At 44.1% G+C, this 22806-nt stretch overlaps 1 protein-coding gene across 1 annotated transcript; it reads left to right on the forward strand.

Annotated features, from left to right (window-relative positions):
* The first annotated feature begins 591 nt into the window (after nt 1-591).
* Nucleotides 592-22243, forward strand: FAM131C (family with sequence similarity 131 member C). The gene is made up of 6 exons (XM_040415528.1): nt 592-1209; nt 16458-16642; nt 16738-16831; nt 18405-18587; nt 18983-19093; nt 21163-22243. The coding sequence occupies exons 1-6, from the start codon at nt 1188-1190 to the stop codon at nt 21516-21518; spliced, it is 951 nt and encodes a 316-aa protein (XP_040271462.1). The 5' UTR covers nt 592-1187; the 3' UTR covers nt 21519-22243.
* The last annotated feature ends 563 nt before the right edge of the window (nt 22244-22806 follow it).

The raw sequence follows: 22806 nt of genomic DNA on the forward strand, positions 1-22806 counted from the left end.
TATATACTACAGAGGACTGTATGCTGCTACAGAGGGATCTGGATAGATTGGAGGCTTGGGCAGATAAGTGGCAGATGAGGTTTAACACTGATAAATGTAAGGTTATGCACATAGGAAGGAATAATGCAAGTCACCCGTACATACTAAATGGTAAAACACTGGGTAACACTGACATGGAAAAGGACCTAGGAATTTTAGGAGCTGCGGACAATAATAGACATTTCTATTGGGGTTCCGGCCCGGTGTTTTGCGGATCCGCAAAACACTGCGGACGTGTGAATGGACCCTTATATTGTGATAAATTCATTTCTGTCTAACTTTTGACAGCCCTGGAAAGTTGGTTGTGGCTCCATCCCCAGTTTTAGAATCACTGATATAACTCAGGGGCTCCTGGATATGAATTCATTAATGCCTCCAGGACTACTGGGTGTCCCTTGATTTTAAGGGAGCGGTGATTTGTGATTTAGACCAGACTTTTTGCTGTAGATCTGTATGATCCCCTGACATCTCAGTAATGATTCATTATTACATGACATCTCTCTTGACACAGTCATCCATGAGGCCGCTCGGGTGTGATTACAGAACAGGAGGAGGCTCTATTGTCAGATGCATCAGGTGAGGTCTGGTATCTTGCCACACGACGACCCGGTGTCACCAGCAATGGAAGCTTTTCGCCTGTTGCTGCCGTGTGCAACAAAGCTTCTCTCCGGCCGACGTAGCGTTAATCCCTGGAGGAGCATCGGCCACTGTCACCTCCACAGATAAAAGATGAAGCCAGATCCTTCCTGTCCCCAGTTACACGACAAACCCTCCCAAAGAGGAGAGAGGGGCGGAATCTGCAGCCGAGCAACAGCGCTCCTCAACGTGACGCTCATTCCTTGCTCGTTATTCCCAGTGTAATCTGTACACATAGAGGCGTATGCAGACAGAGGCTCCCTCTTCCTGGCACTGCCATGTCTATCAGCCCCACCAAACTGACCCCCTGCCAACTCCAACCCAGAGACAACGCTGGATTAACCAGGTGAAAGGTCCCAGATCCCCAGCTGCGTGGAGGAGAGCCCGGGATTTCAATAACCTCTGGAATCTCTTTTTCCATTCACAATGAGATTTGGATCTTTGGTGGGGAAAGTGAGTCCACGGAGCTGACTCTCATCATCCAAGGGTTTCATGGCACGCAAGTCACCATCATGGGCTCCTGTATCTCTAAAGGTAGGTTAGAGGAGCCACGGGTTAATGCAATGTCATGGAAAGGTTAACACTTTCACGGCTAGAGATTTGGGGGGGGGGGGGGGTGAGGTTGAATGAGAGAGAAAGTCAAAGTGACTGTAACCTTGATGTCAAGGATGAGGAAGACGGAGCGTAAGGAAAGCACAGATGGAGCAAGGAAGCAGGAAAGTGAGAACACAACCTGTTGTATGGAGGACACGAATATCTGCTGACAGATATAGCAGAGCTGAGTGGTGGTAGCACACTAAGTTACATAGGACTGCAGGTATCACTCACTGCATTATTTGTATTCATAGTCATCACTGAGTTATCTGTGGTGTTACATAGGACTGCAGGTGACATCTACTAGATTATCTGCACTCAGAGGTATACCATTGTATTATCTGTGGTGTTACATAGGACTGCAGGTACTATCTACTACATTATCTGTACTCAGAGTGTTACCACTGAGTTATCTATGGTGTTACATAGGACTGCAGGTGACAACTACTACATTATCTGTACTCAGAGAGCTATCGCTGTGTCATCTGTTGTGTTACATAGGACTGCAGGTCACATCTACTACATTATCTGTACTGTGGGAGTTCTCATTGTGTTATCTGTGGGTTTACACAGGACTGCAGGTCACATCAACTACATTATCTGTACTCTGGGAGTTATCACTGTTTTCTATGGTGTTACATAGGGCTGCAGGTGACATCTACTACATGATATGTATTCTGGGAGTTATCACTGTGTTATCTGTAGGGTTACACAGGACTGCAGGTCACATCTACTACATTCTCTGTATTCTGGGAGTTCTGACTGTGTTATCTGTGGTGTTACATAGGACTGCAGGTGACATCTACTACATTATCTGTACTCAGAGAGTTATCACTTTGTTATCTGAGGTGTTACATAGGACTGCAGGTGACATCTACTACATTATCTGTACTCAGAGAGTTATCACTTTGTTATCTGTGGTGTTACATAGGACTGCAGGTGACATCTACTACATTATCTGTACTCAGAGAGTTATCACTTTGTTATCTGTGGTGTTACATAGGACTGCAGGTGACATCTACTGCATTATCTGTACTCAGAGTTATCACTGTTTTATCTGTGGTGTTACATAGGACTGCAGGTGACATGTACATTATCTGTACTCAGAATTATCACTGAGTTATCTATGGAGTTACATAGGACTGCAGGTGACATCTACTACATTATCTGTACTCGGACAGTAATCACTGTGTTAGCTGCAAAAATGCTTGTACATGCCCTCATCATCTCCCGCCTAGACTACTGCAACACTCTCCTCTGTGGCCTTCCATCTAGCACTCTTGCACCCCTCCAATCTATCCTCAACTCTGCTGCCCGACTAATTCACCTCTCGACCTGTTACTCCTCTGCCTCTCCCCTCTGCCAATCCCTTCACTGGCTCCCCATTGCCCAGCGAATTCACTTCAAAGTACTAACAAATACATACAAGGCCGTCCATAACCTGTCCCCTCCCTACATCTCTGAGCTACTTTCCCGATACATCCCCACACGCACTCTCCGATCCTCACAAGACCTCCTTCTCTCCTCTCCTCTTATCACCTCTTCCCACAATCGCCTCCAAGATTTCTCCCGTGCAGCCCCCACACTCTGGAACTCGCTACCCCAACATATCAGACTCTCACCTACAGTGGAATCCTTTAAAAGAAACCTGAAAACCCACCTCTTCAGACAAGCCTACAACCAGTGACCCTGCTGCCTCTATACCGCCATGATCAACGTCACCCGCACCTACTGTGTCCTTCTCCCATACCATGTAGATTGTAAGCCCTCAGGGGCAGGGCCCTCTCTCCTTCTGTACCAGTCTGTAACTCGTCTTGTTTATGCTTAGTGCAATTTTCTGTATTATGTATGTTTACCCCTTTGGAATGAATGGCACTTTAATAATAAATAATAATAATAATCTGTGGTGTTACATAGGACTGCATGTGACATCTACGACATTATCTGTACTCTGAAAGCTATCGCTGTGTTATCTGTGGTGTTACATAGGACTGCAGGTGACATCTACTACATCATCTGCATCATTTCTATTTATGTGAAATTATTGTGGGATGTCATGATTGGAGCGGGAATGTAAAGAGATGTCACTTGTCCACTCGTGTGCGCTTGTATGACAGCTGCAGCGCCTCCCACGCTCCGGGCCGCTGAGTGACAGCTGCTGTTTTGACGATGATGATAAACAGCGAGTGAGCGCAGAAGATGATAATTGCTTTGGAATGAATCTGTCTCCACGGACTCTAGAGAGCAGACGCAAAACGGATGTCTGGACGATTGGACAGAGCAGACGCACTTTCAATCCCATTGGAGTGGAAAATGCTCGGGCTACACAGCAACTCTGACCGCACAGCACATCGCATGACCAAAGAGCACAGCCTCGTGAAAGTGAATGGGATCATGTTGCGACTTGCAAGTTAATTTGTATATTTTGCGACTCTTGGGTCATGGCTGCAGCAGCTTGCAGGTCGTAGTAGAACCCCATTCACTTTCTCTAGTTGTGATGCTGCAGCGGCACACAGTGATGTAAGGCCAAAGTCCTGTGTAGCCCCTATCTTAATAATAGGGGTTCACATCTGTGCCCGTGTTTCCGTTTCGTTACAGACCCCATTGTCTATAATGGGGTCTCTAAGGTTTCCACATGATACATACTTGCAAGGAACCCAAAGAAAGTGACTGAAGAGTAATGAAGCCAAGGAAGATGGCGGCCACCACCTAACATCATAACAGAGAGGCCTGCACCTGAGGGATTCTAATACCGCCCATCCAGGGGAGGACTGGGAACTAAAAGTGGCCCTGGAAAAAACTAAAAGTAGCCCCATGTTGTAGGCGGGTCCAAACTGAAAGATGGCAACATAATTAGGCAGCGACAACAGAAGTAGGAGAGCCAGCAATACCACAGGGCAGAGCAATATACCTCCCCTGCTGAACCAAATACCACAGTGCAGCACAAAATACTGCTACCTGTCCAACAGTATTCAACTGTATCGCTGTCCTGAGGATGTCGATACAGTTGAATTCAGGAGGGCTACTGGCCAGGTGAGTAGGAGAGAATCCGATCATTATGTACCTGGGTGGCGGCCGTGAGGAGGGCCTGAGTGGCCCTCCTAGGCATTGGCCCACTGGGAAATTTCCCTGCAGCCATCACAGGGCCACAACCATAAAACTGGGGTGCAGACAGTATCATGCATCTGGATACAGCGGCTCAGCAGACAGTATCACATATGATAGGATTAGATATAGAAGCTCTGCAGACAGTATCACACATGATAGGATTGGATACAGCATCTCGGCAGACAGTATCACACATGATATGATTAGATACAGCATCTCAGCAGACAGTATCACACATGATAGGATTAGATACAGCAGCTCAGCAGACAGTATCACACATGATAGGATTGGATACAGCATCTCGGCAGACAGTATCACACATGATATGATTAGATACAGCATCTCAGCAGACAGTATCACACATGATAGGATTAGATACAGCAGCTCAGCAGACAGTATCACACATGATAGGATTGGATACAGCATCTCGGCAGACAGTATCACACATGATATGATTAGATACAGCATCTCAGCAGACAGTATCACACATGATAGGATTAGATACAGCAGCTCTGCAGACAGTATCCCACATGATAGGATTAGATACAGCAGCTCTGCAGACAGTATCACACATGATAGGATTGGATACAGCATCTCGGCAGACACGATTGGATACAGCATCTCAGCAGACAGTATCACACATGATATGATTAGATACAGCATCTCAGCAGACAGTATCACACATGATTGGATTAGATACAGTAGACAGTATAACACATAACAGGACTGGATGCAGTTGCTTAGCAGACAGAATCATGCAAGATAAGATGGGATACAGTATCTAAGCAGACAGTATCACACATGACAGGACTGGATGCAGCATCTCAGCAGACAGTATCACACGTAATGGGATTGGATACAGCATCTAAGCAGACAGTATCACACATGATAGGATTGGATACAGCATCTCAGCAGACAGTATCACACGTGATGGGATTGGATACAGCATCTAAGCAGACAGTATCACACATGATAGGATTGGATACACTGGCGTGGCTCAGTTTTCCAGATGTCTCGGGTAAGGCTGTCATGTTCTCGGTGGCTGGATTAAAATTCGTAGCTGCACCCCTGTAGTTTGTGGAATGCTCTGCCTGTGACAGACCTGTAATAACTTCAATAACATTGTTCCCATGGTCACAGCCTCAATAATGCTGTTCCCATGGCGACATTGATCCGTGTCCGAATGTAGCTCCTGGGCTTCTCTTGGCAGCAGCATACAATGAATTGGCTTATGGCATGACTTCTCAGTATACAGATGTGGTGACCCAGAGGAGAGGAGGATGGAAGTGGTAGTTGTAGCCCTTAGGGTGGTAATAGTAATCATAGTTCAGGGTGGCAGTCTCTCCTGTCATTCCCTGGGGCTGCAGTGACTGGAGGACACACCCTTTCTTCTCTCTGGTCACGCCCTGATGTTGGGGCTTCTGCCCGGTGATAGTTGGGGTGCCCTTGATGTTAGGTGTTGGTCTGGGCAGGACAGCAGGTGTCTTGGCTGGCAAATGGTCAAGTCTCCAGGCCATTTAGTATCAATGATCTGCAAATTCCTGAGCCCTCAGGTACAGATATGAGATACAAATGTCTCCAAATGTGGAAGGGTGCATTAGCAATGTTCCCTCTCACAGAGGAAGTTCTCTTTCCATAAATGTGCATAATGCCTTACTGACTGACTCCAAATGCATGGCCTTGTAGATTCTGGATCTTCTACTTTAATTCTCTCTGTAGCGCTTTTGATAATAAAGTAGCTTCCTTGGCTGTATAAGTCTCAGAGATTTTGGTTCTCCGAGCTCGGGCCCAGCTCTGAGGAGCTTGCATGTGTAGCTCTTCACTGTTCCTCGGGCAGAGCTAGACTGACTAACCAGGGATCAGTCTCAGGTCCATCTTCTGGCACCCCAGCTTGTAGTACCCTGCAGAAAGGCTACTTTGGAGTATGGATGTTTGTGGACATTTGCCCCTACTGCTACTACACAAAGCCATCAACTCCCTACTTTATTGCACTATGAAGGGTTAACCTGCACTATGATTTATGCAGCTGTTTACACTTATACTGTTTTATATTGTTCAACTGTATTTTATACTGTATGTTTATTGTACTATATCCTGTTCATTTGCACTGTGCCATGGAAAGGGTTAAAGGGAGTCTGTCATCAACATTTCACCTTTGTAACCCTTCCCATAGCTTTCTAGTAGCCTTACAGTTAAAAAAACGTTACCTTTATGAGCAATCCTGGACTTATAAAACCGGCAAAAAACATCTTTGTAGCATATGCAAATGAGGGCTCGCAAGTGCCCAGGGGCGGCGTTACCCTCGTAGGTGCCCTGCTAGCTCAGCCTTATCGTCGCTTCCCCCCGCCCCTTCCTTCCCTCTGCCCTCCCATCCTTTCCCTCTGACCGCCCATCTACTAACTTCTTGTTTCGCCGAGATTCCACGCATGCGCACTGCGATGCCCATTCCTTGTACGGCATCACAGTAATTAATGCGCACCAGCAGGCTAGCGGCGCGAAAACACAACAAAGGAGGCGGTCCATCGGCGCATGCGCCGGCCGACGAACTGAGTGCGCAGGCGCGGGATCTCGGCGACACAAGAAGTTAGTAGATGGGCGGTCAGAGGGAAAGGATGGGCGGGCAGAGAGAAGGAAGGGGCGGGGGGAAGCGACGATAAGGCTGAGCTAGCTAGGCACCTACGAGGGTACCGCCGCCCCTGGGCACTTGCGAGACCTCATTTGCATATGCTACAAAGATGTTTTTTGCCGGTTTTGTAAGTCCAGAATTGCTTATAAAGGTAACGTTTTTATTAACTGTAAGGCTGCTAGAAAGCTATGGGAAGGGTTACAAAGGAGAAATGTTGATGACAGACTCCCTTTAATGCAGCCAGCTAATACTGAGAAGTCTATCTATTCACTGTGAAGTTAGAAATCTTCCAGAGTTACTATAAATGACTCTGCATAGTTTTGGAAGGAAACAGAGACATTGACCTTTTGACTGCCATTGCTCTTTTGTTTATTTCTGAAGACTTGTTTTTGTGAAGAAAAAACGCTCAGTCATTCCCATAGACTTGTATTGAAACTTTATGACGGACTGAAATTGCAACATTGTTTTTGTTTAGGCTGTGCTTCTCCACTCCAACCCTCCCATCAGAAGGTACTAGTTCAGTAAGAAACTGTATATAAGGAGAGCAGTTAGAGCTCCTAGATGTCTGCTGGGGACCAGTGTTTAGTAGAAGAGACTCTGCCCGACTGTACGAATGACAAATTGAAGATGCTGATACGGGGATACTAAGCCACAGATCCCGGGTTAGGTTATTCTGCATTTTCAATTGCAGAATTAAACAGTTCAGTTTTGTCCCATTTCATTGTCAATGGGGAGAAAAGTCATCAGGATGCATCCATTACGTTTTGTGCATTTTGGCACCGCACACAAAACCGCTTTGGGTTTGTGTTTGGTTTGCCGAAACAGAACAAACCGATCCGGAATGAAAATCTGTGTAAGTCAATGGTGCTGGATCTGTTTTTTGCTAGAGAAAAGAAACAGATCTGGCACCCATTGACTTACGTTGATTTTCATACCGGATCCAGTTTGCTGCGTTTGGATTTAATGCAACCAGATCTGGCCAAAACCGTTGCATCCGGATGTATTAAATGGCATGGATCCGTTTAATTCTGGTTTTGAGAGCTCAAAACCGGAATTAACAGCGCAGATGTGAAAGTGGCCTTACCAGTCCGTTGACCAGGACTCTAGCCAGACGACTGAGCCACAGACCCTGGGCCACCAGCCTTCTGAGACAGAGAGAGGGACAGCTAGCTCAGGCCTTTCCTCAGCACAGAACCTTCTTCTGCCAGGGAGGAGACTGCAGAAGCCAGCTCAGTGCATTGCCTGTATTATTTTGCACTTGAGTTTCTCCAGTAAAGAAGCACCCTGGTTACTGCAGACCCCGACTCTCTGGACTTATTTCCCATTGGGGTGCATCACGCTGTACCATTCCTTCCACGTGGTGACAACTCAATGGTGTCCGGGGGACCCACTGCATCCATACAATACCATTAGGGACAGAAATATAAAGAATTCCAACATTTAACTCAAATCGCAATAACAGCAGTTTTCACTGACACACGTGACCTGTCAGTGACGAGCCTACCACGGAGTCCATTAGTTGTATGACTCAAATCCAATAACTTACAATTAATAACAATTACATAAAAAAGAGCAATGATATCCAAGTGTACCGCATGGTATAGTGAATAATATGCTGTGTGGGGCGTAATGTATGATATAGTGTATAATGTATCGTGCAGGGGCGTTGCTAGGTTAAAACATTCGGGGCCTGGGCCCCTGATGTTTTGTCCCAGGCCCCGAATGTACTGCCTGCCTGCTAGATATAACTATATAACTGTATTGCCATCCTCAGGACGGCAATACAATTGAATCTAATGCCCTGCAAGAGCTGAAGGACCTGTGATGACATCACAGTCCATGTGATCAGTTCTTAAAGGGAACCTGTCACCAGGATTTTGTGCATAGAGCTGGGGACAGGGACTGCTAGATGGCCGCTAGCACATCCGCAATACCCAGTCCCCACAGCTCTGTGTGCTTTTATTGTGTTAAAAAACCTTTTTGATCAATATGCAAATGACCTGATATGAGTCCTGTGTCCGGAGAGGAGTCAAGCGGAAAGGAGCCCAGCACCGCCCCGCGCCCTCCGAATCTCCTCCTTGCCGGCTGACGTCACAGAGCTGGAGCGCCGAAATCTTGCGATGTGCGAGCTAGCGCATGCGTAGTTCGTTCCCTGTGCTGATGCCAGCACAGGGAATGAACATGATGCCGACACTGCGCATGCGCTAGCTCGCGCATCGCAAGATTTTGGCGCTCCAGCTCTGTGACGTCAGCCAGCAAGGAGGAGATTCGGAGGACGCGGGCGGTGCTGGGCTCCTTTCCGCTGGACTCATCTCCGGATACAGGACTCATATCAGGTCATTTGCATATTGATCAAAAAGGTTTTTTAACACAATAAAAGCGCAGAGAGCTATGGGGACTGGGTATTGCGGATGTGCTAGCGGCCATCTAGCAGCCCATGTCCCCAGCTCTATGCACAAAATCCTGGTGACAGGTTCCCTTTAATGCAGTAGCTGAAAAGGACCTGCAGTGATGTCACCATCATGTGACTAGTGCAGGACAGGAGGCTCAGCAGTGAAGAGAAGTCCTGGGAAGAAGCTGTGGTGAGGTCTGCTACATGAGGAGAGGTAAGTGAAGGGAGAGGGACTCTATGGCGGAGGGAGGGAAATAATGTTATTTACATGGAACTGTATGGTGGAGGGGTGAGGAATTATAATTTCTGAGGACACTAAACTGAGGAATATAAATACTGGGGCACTTCAGGGCGAGCATTATAACAGTAGGGGGCATTATATATACTGGGGGCACTGTGGGGGCATTTTAAATCCAGGTGGCATTAGGCGTTCTTATTACTACTGGGGGCTCTGTAGGAGGGACTTATAGATCCGCATTATGGGGGGCCTTATAAGAGCACTATGGGGGCCTTATTACTACTGAGCGGGTCTGCATAGAGCTTTATTACCACTGGGGGAGCAATAGGGGGCCTTATTACTACTGGGGACTCTTCTACTAATGGGCACACTCTTGGGGAGCACTATCACTGTTGGGGGGCACTGTAGGGGGCAGTATTACTAATGAGGATATTCTAGAAGGGAATTACTATTGGTGGGACTATGAGGAGCACTATTACTATGGGGAAGATTATCTGTATGGCACTAATTTTTCTTCAGGATAGTATTTGGGAGTACAGAAAAGTGAGAAAGCTAAGATGTCTGTGTGTCACACTCTGCAGAGACGAGGCGGCTGAGAGAAGTGTCCGGACTGAATGGAGAAGATGATGACAGAGAAGATCTACATCAGAAGAGACGTCACCTGGAGGCCCTGGATGTGAGAGGTAAGTGCTGCTGTATAGCAAGTACAGCAAAATGTCTTCTGTTGTCAACTTAGAGAATTGGGCCATATGCATTGGGGCTTGGGCCCCAGATCTTTTGAGACCCTAGCAACGCCCCTGGTACAGTGTGCTGTATGATGGATGACATGTATAATGTAGGGTGTGCTGTATGATGGATGACATGTATAGTGTACAGTGTGCTGTATGATGGATGACATGTATAATGTATGGTGTGCTGTATGATGGATGACATGTATAGTGAACAGTGTGCTGTATGATGGATGACATGTATAATGTACAGTGTGCTGTATGATGGATGACATGTATAATGTAGGGTGTGCTGTATGATGGGTGACATGTATAGTGTACAGTGTGCTGTATGATGGATGACATGTATAATGTATGGTGTGCTGTATGATGGATGACATGTATAGTGAACAGTGTGCTGTATGATGGATGACATGTATAATGTACAGTGTGCTGTATGATGGATGACATGTATAATGTATGGTGTGCTGTATGATGGATGACATGTATAATGTACAGTGTGCTGTATGATGGATGACATGTACAGTGTGCTGTATGATGGATGACATGTATAATGTATGGTGTGCTGTATGATGGATGACATGTATAGTGTACAGTGTGCGGTATGATGGATGACATGTATAGTGTACAGTGTGCTGTATGATGGATGACATGTATAGTGTACAGTGTGCTGTATGATGGATGACATGTATAATGTATGGTGTGCTGTATGATGGATGACATGTATTATGTACAGTGTGCTGTATGATGGATGACATGTATAATGTACAGTGTGCTGTTTCTTAATGAATATTGGGCGCGGGGGGCGCATACACATCGCAGTGCGGACGCACGCCTGTCTTCTTGAGCGCTGATCATCTTCCATTCTCCCTAACAGCGGCACCAGTTTGATAAAGGCCAAATCGCGCAGAAACGTAACTAGATTCAGCTGCAGATTCAATAAGAAACGACGAATCGTGATATCTCTGGAGTTTTTCTATATATTATTTGATGGGGTGGGAACCCGACTCCTAGAAATCTAAACAACATAGTAAGCAGTGTGCGACTAAGCAACCCTCCAATCAGTACATTGTGCTGTATGATGTTTGATATTTTACATAATGTACAGTGTGCTGTATAATGTATTCTATATGGTGTGTATAATGTATGGCGTGATGTATAATGTATAGTACAAAGTGGTGTAGGTGTAGGGTATAAAATAAAGTATAGTGTGTAATGTATGGAGTAATGTATGATATACAGTGTGGTGTATGTTGTATGGCATGTTGTCGAATGTACAGTGTGCTGTTTGTACAGTGTTTGTGCAGTATAGGGTATAAAGTACAGTGTGCTATATAATGTATTATGTGGTGTATAATGTATAGAACAGAGTGGTGTAGAGTATCATGTGCAGTATGTACGGTGTGGTATATAATGTATGACATGTATAATGTACTGTGTGCTGTATGGCATGTTGTATAATGTATGGTGTAGGCTATAAAGTACAGTCTGGTGTATAAGATATTGTGCACCATAATGTACAGTGTGGTGTATGAAGTATAGTATATAACATAAAGTATGATATATAATATATGGTGTAATATATAATATACAGGGTGATATATATTGCACCTGATTATAGAGTATAATATATATTGTGGTTTATGCAGTATGCTGTAATATATCATGTATGATGTGGTATAAAAAGTGTAGTGTATAATATGTGGTTTATAATGTATGGCATGTTGTATAGTGTACAGTACAGAGTTATGTAGAATACAATGTACAGTATAGTGTATAATGTATCGTGTGATATATAATGTACAGGATGGTGTATAATGTACGGTGTAATATATCATGTATGGAGTATGATGTATGGTGTAATATATCATGTATGGAGTATGATGTATGGTGTAATATATCATGTATGGAGTATGATGTACAGTGTAATATATCATGTATGGAGTATGATGTATGGTGTAATATATCATGTATGGAGTATGATATACAGTGTAATATATCATGTATGGAGCATGATGTATGCTGTAATATATCATGTATGGAGTATGATGTATGGTGTAATATATCATGTATGGAGTATGATATACAGTGTAATATATCATGTATGGAGTATGATGTACAGTGTAATATATCATGTATGGAGCATGATGTATGGTGTAATATATCATGTATGGAGTATGATGTATGGTGTAATATATCATGTATGGAGTATGATGTATGGTGTAATATATCAAGTATGGAGTATGATGTATGGTGTAATATATCAAGTATGGAGTATGATGTACGGTGTAATATATCATGTATGGAGTATGATGTATGGTGTAATATATCATGTATGGAGTATGATGTACAGTGTAATATATCATGTATGGAGTATGATATACAGTGTAATATATCATGTATGGAGCATGATGTATGCTGTAATAAATCATGTATGGAGTATGATGTATGGTGTAATATATCATGTATAGAGTATGATGTATGGTGTAATATATCATGTATGATGTATGGTGTAATATATCATGTATGGAGTATGATGTATGGTGTAATATATCATGTATGGAGTATGATGTACAGTGTAATATATCATGTATGGAGTATGATGTACGGTGTAATATATCATGTATGGAGTATGATGTATGGTGTAATATATCATGTATGGAGTATGATATACAGTGTAATATATCATGTATGGAGCATGATGTATGGTGTAATATATCATGTATGGAGTATGATGTATGGTGTAATATATCATGTATGGAGTATGATATACAGTGTAATATATCATGTATGGAGTATGATGTATGGTGTAATATATCATCTATGGAGTATGATGTACGGTGTAATATATCATGTATGGAGTATGATGTATGGTGTAATATATCATGTATGGAGTATGATGTACGGTGTAATATATCATGTATGGAGTATGATGTACGGTGTAATATATCATGTATGGAGTATGATGTACGGTGTAATATATCATGTATGGAGTATGATGTACGGTGTAATATATCATGTATGAAGTATGATGTACGGTGTAATATATCATGTATGGAGTATGATGTACAGTGTAATATATCATGTATGGAGTATGATGTACAGTGTAATATATCATGTATGGAGTATGATGTACGGTGTAATATATCATGTATGGAGTATGATGTACGGTGTAATATATATCATGTATGGAGTAGGATGTATGGTGTAATATATCATGTATGAAGTATGATGTACGGTGTAATATATCATGTATGGAGTATGATGTACAGTGTAATATATCATGTATGGAGTATGATGTACAGTGTAATATATCATGTATGGAGTATGATGTACGGTGTAATATATCATGTATGGAGTATGATGTACGGTGTAATATATCATGTATGGAGTCGGATGTACAGTGTAATATATCATGTATGGAGTATGATGTACGGTGTAATATATCATGTATGGAGTATGATGTACGGTGTAATATATCATGTATGGAGTATGATGTACGGTGTAATATATCATGTATGGAGTATGATGTACGGTGTAATATATCATGTATGGAGTCGGATGTACGGTGTAATATATCATGTATGGAGTATGATGTACGGTGTAATATATCATGTATGGAGTATGATGTACGGTGTAATATATCATGTATGGAGTATGATGTACGGTGTAATATATCATGTATGGAGTATGATGTACGGTATAATATATCATGTATGGAGTATGATGTATGGTGTAATATATCATATATGGAGTATGATGTACGGTGTAATATATCATGTATGGAGTATGATGTATGGTGTAATATATCATGTATGGAGTATGATGTACGGTGTAATATATCATGTATGGAGTATGATGTATGGTGTAATATATCATGTATGGAGTATGATGTACGGTGTAATATATCATGTATGGAGTATGATGTATGGTGTAATATATCATGTATGGAGTATGATGTACGGTGTAATATATCATGTATAGAGTATGATGTACGGTGTAATATATCATGTATGGAGTATGATGTATGGTGTAATATATCATGTATGGAGTATGATGTATGGTGTAATATATCATGTATGGAGTATGATGTATGGTGTAATATATCATATATGGAGTATGATGTACGGTGTAATATATCATGTATGGAGTATGATGTACGGTGTAATATATCATGTATGGAGTATGATGTATGGTGTAATATATCATGTATGGAGTATGATGTACGGTGTAATATATCATGTATGGAGTATGATGTACGGTGTAATATATAATGTATGGAGTATGATGTACAGTGTAATATATCATGTATGGAGTATGATGTACGGTGTAATATATCATGTATGGAGTATGATGTATGGTGTAATATATCATGTATGGAGTATGATGTACAGTGTAATATATCATGTATGGAGTATGATGTACGGTGTAATATATCATGTATGGAGTATGATGTATGGTGTAATATATCATGTATGGAGTATGATGTACGGTGTAATATATCATGTATGGAGTATGATGTACGGTGTAATATATCATGTATGGAGTATGATGTGCGGTGTAATATATCATGTATGGAGTATGATGTACAGTGTAATATATCATGTATGGAGTATGATGTACGGTGTAATATATCATGTATGGAGTATGATGTACGGTGTAATATATCATGTATGGAGTATGATGTACGGTGTAATATATCATGTATGGAGTATGATGTGCGGTGTAATATATCATGTATGGAGTATGATGTATGGTGTAATATATCATGTATGGAGTATGATGTACGGTGTAATATATCATGTATGGAGTATGATGTACGGTGTAATATATCATGTATGGAGTATGATGTATGGTGTAATATATCATGTATGGAGTATGATGTATGGTGGGGGTTATTTCAGGATGAGTCCATGCAGTGGATATCACCCTGGTGACGTGTGCGGGGGTCTCGTCATGTGAGGTTGTTTGTGTAGTTGATGTGTTTTTCTGCATCGTGCGTGTCTTTGTTGTCATGGAAACCCCCGGTCTCCGTCCCTGACGTCTCCTCCATGTACTGTGCTCAGGAGCAAAAGTAACCTGCGAGAGTCTGCTGAAATCATGTGGACAACCTGATATAGAGAATACTATATAATGTATAGCATCGGAGAGCTGCCAGGATCCTGAATCAAAGATCATAACACAATATAACGTCATATAATAACTATACAGAACATATATGTACAGTATATATAGTACTACACTATTGAGAAATTATAGTGGTCAAGTAATATTCAAAGCTCCTAATTTGCCCTTTAGGTTTAGGTGTTGCAATAAAAACTTTTCTAAAAAATATTTTACCATTACAGAATATAATAAATGTACAGTATATAATAGTGTGGCATATAATACACCAGCACAGTCTATAATAATGGTATCATATATAATAGTACAGTATATAATAGTGCAGCATATAATACACCAGCACAGTATATAATAATGGTATAATATAATAGTACAGTATATATTACACCAGTACGGGCTATAAAAATGGTATTATATAATAGTGCAGCATATAATACACCAGTACGGTCTATGATAATGGTATAATATATAATAGTACAGTATATAATAGTGCAGCATATAATACACCAGTATGGTCTATAATAATGGTATAATATAATAGTACTGGATATAATAGTACAGCATATAATACACTAGCACAGTCTATAATAATGGTATAATATAATAGTACAGTATATAATAGTACAGTATATAGTAGTGAAGCATATAATACACCAGCACAGTCTATAATAATGGTATAATATAATAGTACAGTATATAATAGTGCAGCATATAATACACTAGCACAGTCTATAATAATGGTATAATATAATAGTACAGTATATAATAGTGCAGTGTATAATACTCCATCACAGTCTACCTAATTTCTGACTGGTGTGATGTACAAATTACGACCAGTTTGACCAGTAAGTGACACCTTGTGGTCATCAATATGGTAAGTGGCAGTGAGCTGTGGACTTCTGAGGTGCACTCCTTACTTTTGGGGATTTGGGGGCCTTTGTTTCAGAAGTCTCCATCTTTTGTTTCTTGCAGAGTTTTTCTTCAGTGGACACAAAGAATTTCACTTCTCCTACAACAACACAAAGCCGAGCAGCCCCCCAGCACTATCTGCTGAAATACCACCACCAGCAGAGGGCACTGCACCCACCGACAGCCCTGAGGATGATGATGATGATGATGATGATGATGAGAAGGAGGAGAATGATGTACTGGGGCAGGTGAGTCACTGGGAGTAGAAAGGGGCTGACTTTATTTAAAGGAACAGCATCCCCATTTAACCTTGCGCTTTCTCCGCCATAATCTGTCCCCACAGAAATGTTTTAAGACACCCAATGGCTACATGTGCGAATCCAAAGCGAATTCAGTGAGCTATGACATCACAGAGCTGGCGACCTCCTCACTGATTGGTAAGTAGCAGATCTGGAATTATCAGAGTCATTTCTTCACCTTCAGGGGTGACAATCACTGGGGTGTAGTAACATTGGCAATTACCCAGGACTCTGGTTTTCTAAGAGGCCTCGAAGACAGGAACCTTGTGAAAACTAAAACCGCCCAGTATTGTTCAGCGGAGTATGGTGGTGTTGGTAGGAAATTGTTTGCCAATAATATGTGGGCTCTTTAAGGGAATATTAGGATACTGCAGATGGTTTTGGCACTATATGGCGCTTTTATGTGGGTTGTGTCTGGTAGTATTATTTGATCATTATATGGAAGTATTATGTGGGCTATGCCTGGCAGTATTATTTGGTTGTCATATGGCAGTATTACGTGGGCTGTGTCTGGCAGTATTATTTGGTTGTCATATGGCAGTATTACGTGGGCTGTGTCTAGCAGTATTATTTGTTTATTACATGGCAGTGTTATGTGGGCTGTGTCTGGCAGCATTATTTGGTTGTCATATAGCAGTATTACGTGGGCTGTGTCTGGCAGTATTATTTGGTCGTCATATGGCAGTATTACGTGGGCTGTGTCTAGCAGTATTATTTGTTTATTACATGGCAGTTATGTGGGCTGTGTCTGGCAGTATTATTTGGTCATTATATAGTGGTTATATTTTCTCGTCTATGGTAGTATTATTTTGGAAATATATGTAGGTATTATAGCATATAGGCCGTGTCTAGCAGTATGATTTGGTTATTATATAGAGGCATTATTATGTGGGCTATGTCTGGCAGTGTTACGTTAACACTATATGGGGGTATAATGTGGGTTAAAGTTGCATAAATAGCAAGCAGTGCGCTCACAGATGGCTTTTAACCCTGTTTACGTGTTGCCCAGGGCCCCCTCATTTCCTTTGCTTGTGTGACATGCCCCCACCCCCACCATCACTCCGCTGCGGTGACCCCATCTGCTCCGGTCGTGGTGCGGTGTGCGGTGGTTCAGGTTCTCCGGCAGTAATTACTGTGATCTTGAGATTAGCGAGATGAGCGTTACTGTGGAAACCTCATGGATCTGACTCTTCTGAGAACATTCACCAGGACAATTCCAGGTAGACTCCAGTCACAGTGCAGATATCATGGATCCAGGGGCGTAGCTATAGGGGGTGCAGAGGTAGCAGTCGCTACCGGGCCCAGGAGCCTGAGGGGCCCAAAGACCCTTGTGCCACATAAGAAGATACCAGTATTATAGAAAGTGCATGCTGGTCAAGTTATAGCTCTGGCTGGAGGGAAGGGGTTAGGTCAAGAATTTGGCATGGGTCTACTGTTTCAATTTTTTGCCGCAGGCAGCATGAAGTCTATGTGCTTCCCTAGCTACAAAACACTGAGGGAACGGGGCCCAAGCTGAACCCTTGGACCAGGGCCCATGAGCCTTTAGCTACGCCCCTGCATGGATCCCCCCTCCCCCAGAAGTATACGACCAGAGAAGACCCTCAAGGGCTATCACTCAACAGTGAGGGGACCCATAGCAGTCACATTCTGGTGCACATTCCATCCAAAACCTTCCATGACTGCTCCCCATGAGCTCTGCCTCCATCTCTAGGTCTGGTGCAAACCATTAAAGACCACATCACCAAGCCCACCGCCATGGCCCGTGGCCGGGTGGCCCATCTGATCGAGTGGAAAGGCTGGAGCGCCTCCCAATCCGGCTGGGACCCCTCCCTGACCGATGAGGAACACTACTCAGACCTGACAGACGAGCTGAAGGAGGCACGATTTGCAGCAGGTAAGGTCTATGTCCGCCTTCGGTTAGGTCTCTATCCGTTTTGCGGATCTGCAAATCACTAATACCGGCCGAGTGCATGCCGCCATTTTTTTTTTCAAAACGGACAAGAATAGGACATGTTCTATTTTTTTGCGGGGCCAGGGAATGGACTTACAGATGCGCACAGGTGGCCCCATTGAGATGAATGGGTCCGCATCTGATCCGCAAAAAATGTGGACCAAAACTACTGCTGTGTGCATAAGGTGAGGAAGACCAAAGAATCTCCATCTCTTTAAGTGTTGGTTTGTCTACATCACGGGAGCCATTATTAGAGGTCGTAGTGTGGATTTAGGCTGGGGGTGGGGCGGGGGGGTCTGACGCCGCTTCTCTGACCCTCCATGTTGTCTGCTCCTCAGGGGTTGCCGAGCAGTTCGCCATCACTGAAGCCACTCTCAGCACATGGTCCTCTTTGGATGACGAAGAGATGCATTATGGGCTCGGCTCCCAAGACGTCCGACAGCTTCAAGGTAATCCCATAAGAGAAGCCAGAAACCACTGCCTCCTATATAGGACCCTGTACACATTCAGGGACAGTAACCAGAAGAACGTTAGGCTGACGGCTAACGATGGTGTGGACAGCTAGAAAGGAAGTCCTGAATGCCGCACAATATTCCTTCCCCAGGGGTCAGCAAACTCCGCCACAACATCTGTTACATGACTACAACTCCCAGCATGCTCCATGTGCTTCTACAGCCAAACAAAGGGGAGTTGTAGTTTTACCACACCAGAGCTTGCTGATCCCTTCTGCCCCAAATCTCTCTCCTCTTCTAGACTCCGGGCTGCACTGATACATTGTAACAACGATAGCAGCAGTGTAGGCAGGACATGGTCCTATTCACTGACAGCAAGCATTGTCAGGAAAATGTCAAAACTTATGGAGAGGGTGATATGTCGGTGACTGTCTGGTCTTGTCGTGTCCCCTCGCCCTCGTCAGGTTATACACTGGGATGTCTTCTAGTGCAGAGGTTAATGACGGGGCCCCATCTGCTGCGCGGATCTCCCCAGGGCCCCGATCTCGCTGCCTCCAGCCGGCTGAGTGGCTTCTATTTCTGGGTCTGCAGCGTTGATTAATGGAAACGACCCAGTTCATGCGTGACGCCAAGCACTGGCTACGTTATCTGGGTCACTTCAACAATCTGGGACGCCCCCCCCCCCCCCCCAGTTGCTCACTAAGGGGTCTCATGAACCCCCCAACTTCCTTAACCCTTGCTCCACCGCCGACCAGCACTGGTTTAGATTGGAGGGAATGGTCCACCGCATTTATGTAAAGACATGTGATCTGTGGAACTGAGAAGTGATGAGAGTTCCTCAGTCACTCCAGAGCTGCAATCGGTATTCTGCTAGCTTTCTGTAAGTTCTCAGGCTACAGGACCTCGCTTCTCAACACTGACTGCCGAGGACTGCAATGCGGGATGTGTGGGACGTACACCATACAATAATAGTCTGCAACCTGCAAAATTGTGGATGCAGCTCTGGAGGTGACTGGAGTTTAAGCTGTGATGTAGCAGCAAAGCTTTGGATGCAGCTCTGAATGTGAGTGGAGTATAGGGCATTTATATAACAGCAGAACTGTAGATGTAGCTTCAGGTATAACTGAAATATAAGGCAAGACGTAGCAGTAGAATTGTTGATGCAGCTCCGGTATAACTGGAGTATATGATGTGATATGACAGCAGAATTGCAGCTGCAGCTTTGGGTGTGATTGGAGTGTAGGATATGATGTAACAGAAGAGTTGTGGTTGCAGCTCAGGGTACGACTAGAATATTAGAGATGATGCAATGGTAGAATTATAGATACAGCTATGTGTGTGATTTGATTTTAAAATGTTATGTAACAGTAGAGCTATGGATGCAGCTTTGGTGATACCAGAGTATATGGCATGATGTAACAGAACAATTGTAACTGCAGTTCTTGGGGCAACTGGAATATAGGTTATGATGTAAGAGCTGATATGTGGATGCAGCTCTGGGGGTAACTGGAATATAAGATATGATGTAAGAGCAGAAGTGTGGATGCAGCTCTGGGGGTAACTGGAATCTAAGATAAAATGTAAGAGCAGAAGTGTGGATGCATCCCTGGGTATGACTGGAATATAAGATATGATATAACGGTAGGATTGAAAATGCAGCTCTCGGTGTGGCTGGAGTACAGTATATGATGTAACAACAGAATTGTGAATGCTGCTCAGGGTATGAATGGAGTATAGGACATGATATAACAGCAGAAATGAAATAACAGCTCCGGGGGAAACTGGAATATAAGATATGAAGTAATATTATAATTGTGGATGCAGCTCTTGGTGTGGCTGGATTATTGGACATGACATAACAGATGAATTGCAGCTGCAGCTCTGGGGGTGATTGTTGTCTAAGATGTAGCAAGATCTGTACAAGTAGAGGCTTTGTGAAGTAGTGGTTGTAATGATGAGAGTGGTGGTGTTTGCTTTTCACCCTGATAATAAATAACGCTGCCCACGGCGCCCCCTTGTGGCTCTTAGTACTGCTTTCATCAGCGCCCCCTCTCTTTTTCTCACAGATCTGGAAAGTCTCTACCTGCAGAGCCGGCTGCTGAGCTACGCGCAGGGGACCTGCGGCTCCGACCTGGGGGGCAGCCTCCCCGGCCTGTCCTATTCTTCCGCCATGTCCTTGGCTGCAGCTTCCCAACAAGTTCTGCCCGTGGAGAGATGGGACGTGAGCGAGCCCCGATCTCACCAGTCCATATTCCCCAGCCCCTTACTCAATGGCGGCAGAAGCAGCAGCTCTGACAACTCCAAAGCGGCGGTGCCGGCAGAGGGTGAGAACGCCCCCGAAACCTGCAAACCCCGACTCAACAGTTCTCTCCACTATGTGGACAGCAGCTCGTTATCGGAGGATGAGGTATTCTACAACTGAACTGGAGACCGGAGCCTCACTGGTCAGCGACTACTCTACCACAGTGGACTGGGGAGTGCCAGTGGGTGGACGCCCCTTATTTCAGAGGAGACTTTGTCTATGGATCCCAGGGGTAATCCACAAAGCCCAGGACCTGTGCCCCCTGGGGTCTCTAGGTTAGAGGTGGACATAGCTGGTCAGTTGAGGAGCAGAACCTGGTCTAGAACTCTTCTATCAGCAATATGTTTGTCAATATGAGGGGTCTGGAGCTCTTCCAGGGTCCGGCCTCGAGCCTTATTTCACAGGAACGTGTTTCGTGGTTCCACGTTGGTCACCGGGTGCCGGCGCTGTGTGTCGTCCGTTTCTGTCATGTGTGTCATGTGAATATATTGGCCTTTTCTGTTACATCTGATGCACTAATATACACGATGATCACAGGACCCCTGCACCTATAGACTGCGCCATAGTCCTCAGTACATAAAGCGCCATCACTGCAGAATGAAAGTGCTGGAGCTCCAATTCCTGTCAGTGAATGGAAACATTGGTTGTCTATATGCAGAGACCTAAAACTCATCTGAGGGTTTGGCACAGTGTATCATTTTAGACAGTCCCCTGTGAGCCAAACGCAACAGTAGCAGCACAAATCTCCAGTCCCAATAGATTGTGCCATCTGGATACACTGCCCAGTCCCCTTTGTGCCCCACACAGTAAGAATGCCCTGTTGGCACCGCCACAGTTATGACCCCTTAGAGTGCCCTCACCACAGTTATGCTCCCTTAGAGCCCCCTCACAATAGTTATGCCCCCTAAATTCACTGACATAGTAGTTATGCTCTATTAGTGCCTCCAGCAGCCGTTATGCCCCTTTAGAGCCCCCTCACAATAGTTATGTCCCCTTAGTGCCTCCACACAGCAGTTATGCTCCGTAAGAGCCCACACACAGTAGTTATGCCCCGTAAGAGCCCCCACACAGTAGTTATGCCCCCTTAGAGCCTCCTCACAATAGTTATGCCCCCTTAGAGCCCCCACACAGTAGTTATGCCCCCTTAGAGCCTCCTCACAATAGTTATGCCCCCTTAGAGCCCCCTCACAATTGTTATGCCTCCTAGGGTCCCCACACACTTTTTAACCCCCTTAATGTCCCAGGCAGTAGTTATGCCCCCTCACAGTAGAATGCCCTCCTTACAATAATGTTCCTCCTTAGTGTTAGGCCTCATGCACACGAACGTTGTTTTGGTCCGCATCCGAGCCCATTCGTTTCAATGGGGCCACAAAAGATGCGGACAGCACTCCGTGTGCTGTCCGCATAC

Source organism: Bufo bufo, chromosome 1 (assembly GCF_905171765.1).
Source record: "Bufo bufo chromosome 1, aBufBuf1.1, whole genome shotgun sequence".
Taxonomy (NCBI): Eukaryota; Metazoa; Chordata; class Amphibia; order Anura; family Bufonidae; genus Bufo; species Bufo bufo.

What these genes read in the sequence shown, in the direction of transcription:
- FAM131C (XM_040415528.1), top strand. Translation starts at nt 1,188, where the DNA reads ATGGGCTCCTGTATCTCTAAAG. An exon ending in GGCGACCTCCTCACTGATTG is followed by an intron (nt 16,832 to 18,404) that starts GTAAGTAGCAGA and finishes CTCCATCTCTAG; the next exon opens with GTCTGGTGCAAACCATTAAA. An exon ending in GGAGGCACGATTTGCAGCAG is followed by an intron (nt 18,588 to 18,982) that starts GTAAGGTCTATG and finishes TCTGCTCCTCAG; the next exon opens with GGGTTGCCGAGCAGTTCGCC.